The sequence below is a fragment of the Notolabrus celidotus genome, chromosome 5 (assembly GCF_009762535.1).
Source record: "Notolabrus celidotus isolate fNotCel1 chromosome 5, fNotCel1.pri, whole genome shotgun sequence".
NCBI classification, from domain to species: domain Eukaryota; kingdom Metazoa; phylum Chordata; class Actinopteri; order Labriformes; family Labridae; genus Notolabrus; species Notolabrus celidotus.
In genome coordinates, this window is record NC_048276.1 from 11,311,864 (window position 1) to 11,325,144 (window position 13,281).

Sequence of the window (13,281 nt, forward strand, 5' to 3'; positions counted from 1 at the left end):
ACGTCAACCACGATTTTTTGGTAAAATAAATAACTCCTTTATCCTTATTGACACATTATCAAAAACTAGAGACATCCAGGTGAACTCAGTAACATCATACACATCAAACACTTTCCTGACTCATGTGTGTCAGAAAACCTGCCATGTGGCTCCTTGACAGTCCACAACCAGATAACATCAAGTCCTTCCTTCATCCACACAAAAGCTACTTGGATAATATCTGCTTCATGAGCTCCTTACAGTACTTTATCCAGGCTCCATCCACTCAGACAGACAACAAGCTACCCACAGCAGCCACACACTCGCTACCCGCACTGCTTTTGGAACAAACACAAACTCACCACCCCAACAAATGGAAGCAGCTGCTATCAAAACTCTTTCATCTGCTACGGTACTTTGCAAAAACTCAGCAGCACTCGCACACCACTACTGAACGAGCCCGTTAGATGCTATCACACACTCTGAAGATGCTTTTTTTCTACAACTTTTATATTCTGTCAGGCTATGCTGTACATTTTACGCTCTAAAGTGGCGGTCAAAGGCAATGTGGGGTGTAGTTTTGAGAGATTTTACATTGCAAACCAACTGGAATGAATGAAAGCTGTGAGATTGCTCCATACATTAAAATCCCTCCCTCCTCTGAGTGCAATGTGCTGTTCCGCTGATTCATGAGCTCTGTCCACATGTGTGGACAGTTGTTCTTCATGCATGTTACTATCGTTACATGCCAGTTTAGGACTGCTCCTTTTTGATCTCTCATTTGGCAAAAGAATAATCCGTAAAAAACAACAATGTGTCTCTGTGAACCACTTCACTTGTTGCTCAGGGGTCGGTACTCACAGCTTTGGACGTTTACAGTGCCGGTGGAGTTTTCTCTTCCCAGCGGGTTCTCCACCACACATGTGTAATTCCCAGAATCCTCCAGTCTTGCTCTGCCGATCTGGACTCTGGAGTTTTTCCTGTGGGAGACAACACTTGCACAGCTGAGTCAGGGGAATGAGGGCAGGGAGGAAATAGCATGGAAACGCAACAAGTGGAAACATGGGGGACAGAGAGGCAGACAACAGGGCGAGCAGCAGCAGGAGCAGCATGGCAACAAGGTCTGTGCTTTGATACGGGCACAAAATCACTTTCCCCCTGGGGCCAAATTTAAGGGGGAAAACGACTTACCAAAAGGAGAGCACAACATACTGCTTCATTATGGTGTTAATTTTAAAGCCCCATCTTGTGCCAATATCCTTACATCAGTAGGTTTTACTACTACAATGTCTACTTTTCTCCTCAAATTACCCAACAACCAACACTGTTCAAATCCTCTCTTTGGTCAGTTACTTTAATTTCATCATATTGGCCAATGAAGCTAAGAGAGAGTTCAAACAAGTTCGCTTATAACTCTTAGGAATCTCAAAAGTGAATAAAAAAACGGACACAATAATGGATTTTTTTTACAGTGTAAAGTCTGTTGGCTGAGAATAAGTAAGCAGGGTTATGTGCTGCATCAGAAAGAAGTACACCTGGGAAGGAAAGTTGATGGTTTGAGGAATTTTAATAAAACTAATAAACCTAGTTTTGAGTTTTACAGTATATTAATTTCCCCGATGCATCCCTCAATCAGGACAAAACAGAAACAGTAATTGTCCTGGGTGTAATTTTGATTTTGACATGCTGCTGTTTAGTGTAACAGGGACTGAATATGAGGAGAAAGTCAATAAAATAAGCATTAATGGAATTAAGAGTGTATGTAGTTTACTTCCTAAAAACGGAACTTTAAGCATTAGAAGAAAATGTAGAATCTACCTGACTTAACATAAATCATTATAATAAATTTTATTGAAGGAATAAGTCTACATAACACAAAATATAAACTAAATGTGTTCATTAAATTTCAGATTCCTGATATTGATTTTCAAACGGCACTTTCCTGAAAAACTGCAGTAACACAGCCTGCTGATAAGAGCCATCCTGCTTCAGCTTTAGAGTGCCTCCCTCTCTTTTCATCTTACACTTGCTCATGTTGGCGGTTTACAGGACATGGGTGACTTGTACTCACTGGCTGTTTTTTATTTTGACTTTTAGGCCTTTCTTCAGCTCGTTGCCATCTTTGAACCACGTGTAGGTGGGGAGAGGGCTCCCTGTGGCCTCGCACTTCACTGTGAGCTTGGTCCCCTCTTCCACTATTATTGGATTCTTCATCGGTTTTAACTTTGGAGCCGCAGCTGAAAAGAGAGGGGGAGAAAGACTCTGTGTTATTAACCCCTTCAGACAGAAACTTTAATCATGATCTGGTTTGCACAGTTTGTTTGTGGGTGTGTGTGTGTCCTTGTTTTGGGAGGAACAGAGAGACAAAGAAGGATGGAGAGACAGCAGAGGAGCCAATCATCATCATCTCTACGGACTAAGCCAACAGCTCTCTCATGTGACCACCAGATGTTGTCACTAGAGACATTATCAGCTCTGCATCTGACTAATAAACAGGATGAAAATCACTCTAGTTCTGCTGCTATAAAAACACCTGAAGCAATATTTAGCAAACATCCAACCACTCATGAAGAGAATCTGCAACCACAAACTTGCAATAAAAGACAGTCTGTAAACAAGAAAGCCACAAATATTTTGAAAAGAAAATTACTAGTTGTTGTATTGCCAATATCAAAAGGTAAGAGCCATAAAGTTTGCAGTTTCACCTGCTGCAGTACGTTTGAGACGTGCAAACCTGATATCACTTTTTACAACTTCCATATTTTATTCATTCATTGAGATGTTTGGGGGAAAGTATGTATTGTCCTTGTTTATTCTACCGTTATATAAGACATTCTGCCCCCTCCCAAAAACATATTAAAATATGAAAAATGATATTTGTCAAGTTGCACATACATGCACGCACAACACACACTCATCAACACACTTGCCAGCTGACAGCTGCACACATGTTTAGGAGAAGACTCATCCAAGCCAGAGAAAAGACAGAAAGAGAAACAGAGGGAGAGAGAGAAAGAGAGAGGTGAACAAGGGTCAACCAGGGGCTGTCCAAGATGCTCCCCCCTCCCCACACTCTCTCTCTCTCTCTCTCTCTCTCTCTCTCTCTCTCTCTCTCTCTCTCTCTCTCTCTCTCTCTCTCTCTCTCTATGTGTAACATTTACAATTTCACGCAAACACTAAACTGAGCGGTGGTACAAATTACAGCTGTTTGCGATGCATCACCTCGAAAGGATGACGGCAGAATGAAGACAAACAAAGCATGACAAGCAAAATGAAGCACGCAGAATGACTTCAATTAAACGTTAAAATGGAGGTGCACCAAATTTATCCCCTTGTCGTCCTCTTTTCAGAGGAATTGTCCTACTTCACTGACCTGCTAACGGCAACACGTCTGCACGAGAATAAAAAACCTTAATGAAGCTGCACTTTTTATTGTCTTTGTGGATTAATGCCCAAGATTGAGATCGATTTGTGGAAATATTTTGTTTGGTGTCTAAAACAGTATTTGACATCTCTAATTTGCAGATGATGATGTGATGTGTATCTACAATGTCCAAACTGTAAAACACATGAGCAAGCTATGAAAAAAGACTTACCAAGATGTTCTTTTCATTGTTTTTAAAAGTATAACTTCTTGAGGCTCCAGTTTGGCTTACAGTGGTAAAAGCATGCACCCTATGTACTGATACTACAGTAATCACAGCAAAGGTCTCTAGTTGGACTCCTGGCCTTGACCCTTTGCTGCATGTCTTCCAGCCCTCTACTCCCCATATTTCCATTCTTCCTTCAGTTTGTCCAATCAATAAAGGTTCTAAAACTTACTGTAGAGAAGGTCTTTCACCACTGATCATTCCCTATCTCTCCCTATTGTCACAAATTCAATAATTTGAGCACAAAAAACAGCCCCTGTAACCCTGGCAGTTGTGGATGTATAGGAGCACCTTCCTGTATGTGAAGCCAATTCTGGTCACTTGATGCTTTTTCTCCCGACAGGAGCCTGAATTTAAAGGACCCAGAATTGCCAAGATCTGCTCTAATATCATCCATGTCAGGTGACAGTTTAAGTAGATTGACGTTGTTGCACACTTACAAGAGCGGTTTTTGAACTTTGTGTTAGTTTTGGCAACCCATGTGTATAATCCATGCAACCATCTTTGCTCACCCCATGCATGCTGGTATAGTTTTGAACGTATAGTATAATAAAGTGTTTAAAAGAAAAATCTCCTGTTAACTTTTAACTGGCCCATAAACAACTCATCAGAAATTTTGCAAGTAAAATGCAAACCAAGGCATTTCATGTCTTTAAGCTGAATAGCCCCTCATTGGAATCGACATGCGGTCATGGGGACCAGGCAGTTAAAATAACCTAAGTAAATGATCAGTCTTTTTTGTGGTTGATCTGATTTTCTTTTACAAGTCATATAGTTGCAACTAAAGCCAAATCTGTTTAATATATAAAAAAACATCCTTACAATACAAGAAGTGTGACAGTATTCATGGATTTGAATTTACGGCTTAAGCAGCATAAATTTGGCCAACTTAGAAGTTCAAACACAAAGACACTTCACATTGCAAAACAGGCTGGATTATTCCATGACACTGAATCCTACAATTATCAAAGAGAGTTGTCAGACTGACTTTGAGCCAGAATCACAAACAGTAAAATGTCAAATTTAAAATAGCTGACAAACAGCTCAGATCAATGGAAAAACGCAACTATTCTTGGTTCAAAAGCAGCTGTTTGTTACTAAAATTATTCTGTTTCTAGATAGACAGTGGGCTTTTATCTGTGAGCGGCTTCCTGTTGGAAAATGTGACTGATGATATTCATGGCATTGGAAAATTGAGACAAAGATTCAAACATGAGGCAGATGTGTCTTTGTACTGTGACTCTCGGTAACCTTAATGAGCTTATTCTCACGAAGGGTTTTTGTGCTGCAATCGCTCAGGCAGTTAGTTCAAGATTTTACTGTCCCAAAAGGGTTTAAGATAATAAAAGCCTCATTGCAGCATGATATGGATGTGTTGTTTTTTCTGAAAGCCATAACATTATATAAGCTTATAAGCTGAACATGTTCTGCATATCGACATTTAAAATCTTCTCTGAGAGTAGTCTGGGTTTATCAATAGCCTCCAGCAAGGCCACATACTGAACATGAGAGTCCCGATGCTCCAGATGTTCTTTATTAAACCTTTCTGTTATTCAGCAAATGTAATGGACTATATAGGACTTGATGTTAAATAAAGATTAGGCTGCACAATGCTTTATGGTTGACTGATCTGCCTAATTTTCAAATTACACAGGCTAATGGGAAATTAACAAAAAAGTATCTGTTGCACTGTGGAGTTTCGTAACTCTGTGGCACCTTGATTAATAGAATAACATGCTGCATGTTTGATGAGTAGCTCCATCAGATATTTCCACAAACTGATCTGAAGTTCCAAATGTAATTTGGCAAGAAATGTATAGAAAATGTTTGTATACTGATGTATCTAATGACTTAGAAAACTAACAAACGCCTTATTTCTGCATATGTGCATGATTTCCAGACAAAGTCAGTCCTGCTACATCAGTCCAGCACACAGCCTGAGGAAAAGCCTGTCAGTCACAATCAGAGAACTGCAGGAATGGGGTTGCAACATAAAGAAAAATGCTCCATACACAGGTTTGTCCTTGCCAAGCAAATTAAACAAACTTTGCCCTTGCCTGGAAAAGTTGCAGAAACACAGAACTCCACTTCTCATCAGCTCAGAGATCCAGATGTACAGGACGATCTGCTTCATCTACAGGATGCAGTTCTAATGAAGACATAGTCCATCAGACACTCCAGCATCCAGATACAGATGTTTAACATTATAATATACACAGATTAGTCTTCCAAGTCTGTTCTAAGTAATGTGCATCCAACTCATTATCTGCATAACACGAAACAAACGCTCATGATGAATGTCTCTAAAAGTCATTAAAATATCCAGAATGAACAAACTCTGACAGCTTAATCAGTGATCCTCGTTACTCTTTTACCTGTTGCAATCGATGTTTCCCAACATGAACATAAAGAGTCATTATCAGAGGAAATAAAATAACATTTTGGAGACAAATGGTTATCTCATTTTCCATTACGGCAGTGGAAAAAGTGTCCGACAGCAATGATAAACCCTCACCCCAACAACAGCCTGATTCTCTTCGTTTGAAGCCAAGGGGCAGCTGCAGACATGGACTATAAAAACCAAATTTGAGAAAAGAAGCCTAACTGGCGTGTCAACAGCTCATGCCTTGGGTAACAGTTGGAAACCTCGGTCCGGAGAGAGGTTCAAAAACAAAGTCCTGATGAATTAACAATGCTTTGGCTCCTATTATTGAGTTAACATTTTCTGTTTTACTTCCAGGAGCTTAGAAAAGGAATCTGAGGCATGCCTTTGTGTTTCCCCTTCTAGACAAAGTATCCCTGATTACTCTGGTGTTATGTCACTTCACTGCACGTTGTCAAAAGACAAATTACATGGTGAGACAGCCAGAGAAATGGGTTCTGCATGTGAGAATGGTCTGCACACTAGTCACTGTAACGCAACATCTGTTCAAAGAGATCATTTCAACAACCTCCCACCAAAACCAAAACACTTTCACCCAACAATTATCTGCTTCATTGTTTATACAGGAGACAAAACACTCCATTTGCCACTCACTAAACTCTTCAGACATGTTACTGATAGTGTTTCAAATCAGGACGTATGGTTTTATGTTTTTCTTTAATTGCATGAGAGGAGGAAGTCCGACACTTTAAGTAGTTTTCTATTTGGTTGACTTTAACAAACCACCCAGTAAGATGATTCACAAGTGGCACAGGATTTAAGAGTTCCAAGGAACAGTCCATCACTCCTTCAATTGTAGGAAATTAATTTCTGGTCTTAGTCCAGACACTTACAGTTGAAACAAATCTAGTAGGTGGGTTGCACACATGAAATCCTCACAGCAGGAAAACATATGTTGCAAACAATGAACACACAATGCATGGTTTCGTTTTTTCAGGATGAGAATTCAGTTTTTCAAAGTGTATTTATTTTGTTGAACAATGACAAGCCTTTTGTACATTTTCAATTGTTCAAAGCGTGTAGGCTTGCAAGAGAAAAGACAAAACTTTCTGGTTTGGCAGTTGAAGGTCAACAAACCTTAAAGTAATGGTTGAATCTTCACAGCTTTTGTCTCCAAAGAGAGCTCATTGTCAACAATGTTACTCGGTGCAGAAAAACAACATCAGGACCAGAAGAGACAAAACCATTAATATGTGCATGTGTTAATTTATAGTGTCATACCATGAACTTTAGCAGCCAAACTTTTACCAGACGGTTAGTTTCTCTCCACAGAGGGGCCAGATTTTCATACACTGACTCATGAATAACACTTACCATCCCTGTCTATGATTGTTTAGTTGGTTCAGACTTCAGAGTAGGGATGTTCCGAAGAGACAACTTTCTTGGTTGTTTGATAAGTTATTTAAAATACAACTAATTGCCTAGCGTAACAGTTTTTATCACGGCTAAACATGGGATTGCAGAGTCTGCAGGTGAACTTTATTTAATCTGTTCGTTGAGTGTGGCTAACATTAGCAGAGCTAGCACCACCAGCCTTTGTTCCTCCTAAAGGTCAGCATCCACTCGCCCCAGCCCACACACAACTCCATTTTCTAGATCAAAATACTGTGAAAAAACCACACTGTGCTGAAAGATTATCTGTCAATTCTCATGTCCAGGTAGTAGAGTGCTACAGCATTATAACAGGGGCCATTAACAGGAGCCACAGCCTGGACTAGAAGCAGGGCACTTTGGGCCTCAAATGATAAAAATAGTAATACTTCATCTAACAGACTAGTAACTCTAGTGCTGACTAGCACTATTGCAATATGGCAATAAGTGTTGAGGTTAGCTGGTTGTTGTATAAAAATGACATACATTTTACAATTGTTTAGTCTTAAATGCTTTGTGGAAACATCTTGAGTGGGTAACTGGGCTTCTCAAATGTCTGAAATACAACACACCGTCGTCTACATAAGAGTGTTCAGAAGTTGGTTGTAAATCAGGTTTTTTAACTATGGGCCATAACTTTTTTTAATCAACCAAATTTGAAACTGGTGGTTGAAAAAAAAGTGTAGTTAATGTGTATGTGAAACAGCTCGTGGGTGACCAAAATACTGTATTTCTTTGGATTAAAATCCCAACTTGGAGCTAAAATAGAGTATGGGGTCATCTCTTCACACATCAATTCTCATTGCCACAAAAAACACTTTGAAACAGTCCTCTGCATCTTTTTTTTTTTTTAATACAAGCATGAAATTAATCAGTCTTTTGGCTAACTCCAACGTGCCCTTCCATGGTAGCTTCACATGCTTAGAGGTAACGTTTTCCTGCATAGAAAAGAGACTGATAAAGTCCAGAAAGTGAGGTAGTGTCACTCTGGACAGCTGGGATGTAGTCCAAACATCAGTGTTGAGTTATTATTTAAATCGTAGAGTTTTTCCTAAATTAACCATACAGTTTTTGTTTCAAGTAAACCAGTTATTAACATTGGCTACGTATTTGACAACTTGGGATGAGGATATATTATCACAAGTAACCAGATGTTGAGTTATGCTCCAATCACTTATGCATAATCAGTGATTCTAAAACAATATTATTTCATCCAAACGCATGAAATAAAAAATGTAAATGTGGAAACTGTCAAACAGAAATAAGAATTCAAAAAAATTAAATGTTTCTTTTGAATGACCGACAAAGTGGAAACTAGCTAGAATGCTTTCATGGCCTGTGTCGTTGAATTGTTATACTTAACTTGATTAAAATATTGTGTGGCTTTTAATACTTTTATGTAAATGCTAAAATGTAAAACATGAAAAACATTTCCTTCTCTTCTACTGCAGAGAAACTGACTTTAGTGTGAAGAGTTTTTCATGAATGTCCCAACTGTGCCACAAAAAGCTGCATGCAAAGTCTGCATGAGAGTGAGGTTTTTCCTTGTAATTCTCCTCTTAGCTGCAGCTACATTATGAACACATGACAATTTAATCCGAAAAGTTACACAAGTTAAACAGCCAGTTGCGACTAAGCTCTCCGCATTTTAAACAAATGATCAATAAAATGACTTCCAGAAATGTGAAAGGGTATTTAATACCATTGATTCCATTGACTGCCACAGCAGATCTATGCAGCCTGTTGCAGTCTCTATTTCATAATGTCTGGGTCTTTCTATCTCTCATTGGATCTTCTAAAAGCACTACAGGTTGGCATATAGGAGACAATGTTCAAAAGATGAACACTTGCAAGCCAAGGAGATGTTAGTAGTTTATAACAGGTAGCACCACATTAAAACACAAAACTCAATTGAGATTCATAAGTTTCTCTATCTTCTTAAAATGCAGGCATTTTGGTTAAACCTTCATCTACCCTCCTACTAACCAGGGCCGCTGACATTTGTCAACAGAAACCAATATCAGGGATAAGTGTTGACATAATACTGTTGTTATTTAGGAGATAGCTAACTAAGTCACAAAGAAAGTACAGTAAATTGAGAAGTGCAGAGGGATTAATGTCATTTTATTCCTTTCCAATAAAACCAAATAAATAAACATTGTTAAGTACTGACGAACAGGTACTCACAACATTACAGGAAGCCCTCTGGTTAACCAGTAGTCTCAAGTTACAGCTGTTCTTTCGTCATAATTTGTCTGGAGACATTTATTTTGAGAACCACCCATGAAAACATTTCTGTTTGCTAACCTTTTGTGGTTTTGGCTAGCCTAGTTTAGATGCTATCACTGATAGTAAAACACTTGAAGTTCCGTTCATGTTCACCCTCCGATTTTTTCTCCTGTTCCTTGTTGTTTTTACCAACACACTAAAAGGCAATTTTGAAAGAGCAATTATATGAAGCAAGATCGCACCTGAATTGAAAGCTGAAGTTGTCTACCTTCTCCTCCTCCTCCTCCTCAAGCGACTACTGGTCTCTATTTTGTTGCTGAGTAACTTGAGCAGCTCTATTTGAATTATAAAGGTGGGGTAGGTGTTAGTACATGATAAAAAGCATCTGGCACAAAATGAAGGAGCTAGATCTTCATTTCCGAAGCTTATGATTACCAAACTCACTGTGCACGCAATGCCAAGCACACAGAAAGAAACTTGTTGTGTTATGACTTGACGTATGATGAAATGGGTGGTTGAAGTTTGTGAATGATAATGTCATCACAAGCAACATCATATTTATGTAGGTCAGGCTGACTGCACAGGGAATTCAAACTCCTGCTTAGAAACAGACATATATACATTGCATTGATGACAGATTAGTTAAAATGCCCACAGCGTTTTGCACTCCTGGTGTCATTCTTAAAAAAAGACAACTACGTCGCACAGTTTATCATTCCCTTGGGTGTCTTTGCTTTCGAACAAGGACCAGCATTTTAGCATATATATACTATGTTTAGCCCATGTGTAGCATCTCTTTGTCAGGTCTACATTATTTTATTACCAGCCCCTGATCTGATTTGTCAGAAAAGTCAGCCAACAATCTTATGGAGTATCAACTTTCAGCTACAGTACATGTGACTTAAGTAAGAGATCTGAAAGGAGATAATCACGTAACACTGCAGCAGCAGAATTCCCTAAATCAACACTTTGTGGCTAAAATTTATGAGATGTCACAGCCGGTGAGTGGGCAATTATAGCTGAGAAATACTTGCTGTGAGGTAATCAACTTATATAAAAGTGGAAGACTAAGTTCCCAGGGAATATGAGGTATACCAGACAATACTGTCTTGTTCCTGTGATGGCAGTGATGATTGACAGACAGTCTAACGACCTCAGCAGAACGCTCATGGGCTAGATTACGTACAATTATAATTTGTTACACCTCGTCCACAGGAGCAACTGTTCACAGACAGTTACCCATAATGCAGCAAACTGTTGCATTGAAGAAATTGTATCAAAATAATATAGTTTTTAGTCAAGCTGTAACCTCCAATCTAATGAATATGAAGCCAATGTGGATGTGATCAAATCTGCAGTTCTGGCCGCAAAAGCACCAGAAGCCACATACACACCCATGTAAAAATAAACGCGTTTACATCCTGGTTCAAAAACCAGGTTTGGTCTCATTTCTGTATCTAAACACACTGTACTGGGGATATTTTTAGAACTCTATAGTCTGTCAAGATATTCAACTTGAGAGTTTCACAAGTTTAAAGGTGTAGCTTAAGTGTAGATGTTAGCAAGGAGGCTAAAGGCCTGCCTCAACTCTGCACCTACGTCTGATGAAGTTCGGTTGATTCAGCGTTTCCAATATGGAACTTGCCCTCAATTTCAGAGTCCAAGGGGTGACGTCACAGAAACAACGTCCATGTTCTTAACGATGCTAACTACAATTCAGTGACAGACCATATACTGTATATAAAATGGACGTCATCTCGCTCGGCTCGAAGTGAAACTACCACAAAAACTGCTCCCCCTGGTGGCTGGCTGCAGTATAGTCAAAAAATCTGTCTCCCCCATTCATTTGAATGGGGGTGCGGTCAAACTTTAAAAAATAAATACACGTCGTAAGAACATTTCTCACATCCGTATGCTGTGGTGATACTGTATGTAGTTATTATTTGACTGTTTTGTGTTCAAGGCCTCTTTTTTCTGAGAAGTTTATTTTTCTTGAATTATTAGTGGTTAAAAAACTGGGTTTTACATCCTGATTTGCTTCGATTGACCGCTGCCTTTGAGAGAAACTCCGTAGGACCTTGGAATGGTACGCTGTAGGGCGGAGCTCGTTACCGTGCAAACACACTAATTCCCTACTGCGCAGACTGGCTGCAGAAAATGTACAAGATGTCAGCGGTCTGGAACGGGATATTATGGCTTCACACCCATACAATGGGAAAAGGCGGAGCGACGCTGTCCATTATATATACAGTCTATGTGACAGACATGTTAGTAGCCTTCACTATAGGAAAACAAAGGCAAAGATGTATACTTCTACTTAATTTCACCAACTGTACTCACAGAAAAGAAACTCACTTCATAAACCAGCCACTGGCTGACTATTCCTCACCTATTTCTCCTTCCCCCCTGCTACCTGCATGTGAGCATTTTGAATTCCCATTGAATTAATCAAAACCAAAACATAGTCTAAGAATAAAGCTCTGTGCCAAATACTGAAAATTCTGAAGTGAAAACAACAGGCTAATTCAGTCATTTCAGTAATTTGTTGCAATTTACACATTTCAGTGCCATGGCTCGCGTCACCACACACGTTCCACCAAACTAGTGACACTATATCATAGCAGCACCATCTCCGTAGCCATTGCTGAAAGCCCCTTTAGAAGAATGTCTTTGCTCAAAGACTGACAAAGAACTCACAGCGATTTTTTTTTTTTTTCATCAGAGCGTTTTCTTCAAGTCATGGATTCAGCCAGACCTTTCACAGCTAGCACAGTGCTGAGTAGATGCTCCATGCTAATACATCTGAGGCACTACTAGGGTTGGCTAACTAGCAGTAAGAGTAATGCGAGTCTCATGTTATAGTAGATATAAACGAACAGCAAGACAGACAGCTCACATGTGCAAATGTTGTACTGCCGTTTTGTTCAACAGTACACCAGTGATGCAATTAAACCAGCTAACTGTTTGATAATGTTTTGAGTCAAGCACAGACAAAGTTAGCTTTTAGAAAACTATATCTGAGGGTGTGTACATTTCTATACATTTAAAGGTACAGTGTGTAGAAATGTGAATATTTAGTTATAACTTGTGGTCAGATTCCAGATTGAAACGCTCCCTTGCTCACACTTCCTGTCTGTGTAGCAATGTTGGCCATCGAGGACAGAAGATCCTGTGATGCATGGTAAGTATGATCCACCATTTGTCAAGTATAACCACTTGCTTTTCGCATGGCAACTTACTAAATACAAAAAAACCCTATATTTTGCTAGTTTGTCCGTTCTGTGCTTCTGTAGTAACACTGCGGGGCAAGATGGCAGCCTCCGTGGAAGAGGACCCACTCCTATGAAGATATAAAGGCTAATTCTGAGTTCACAAAAAAACCCACATTTCTTATTCAGGTGATTCTACACTAATTTGAACATACCTCTGTATATTATATTCCATTTCTACCAAATCTGTTCTGCTAAATCCCGCTAATTACTTCACACTGTACCTTTAATTCATTCTTAATTAGTACATAGATCACACATGACTACACTGCTAGTTGTCCTAACTTGTTTTCTGATTTGTTTCTTCTTGCCTCTTGATTCATATTTCTTTAGAACCTGA

The 13,281-nt window shown here is 39.3% G+C and overlaps 1 protein-coding gene across 3 annotated transcripts in view; it reads right to left on the reverse strand.

The window, feature by feature from the left end:
* nrg2a (neuregulin 2a) overlaps positions 1–13,281 on the reverse strand; it is an 89,070-nt gene that overhangs the window by 44,641 nt on the left and 31,148 nt on the right. For all 3 annotated transcript variants that reach the window (XM_034683757.1, XM_034683760.1, XM_034683758.1), the window contains exons 2-3: positions 2,051–2,216; positions 841–959 (exon numbers count right to left, since the gene is read on the reverse strand). In XM_034683757.1, coding sequence (XP_034539648.1) covers positions 841–959; positions 2,051–2,216 — 285 coding nt within the window. The remainder of the gene's footprint in view (positions 1–840; positions 960–2,050; positions 2,217–13,281) is intronic.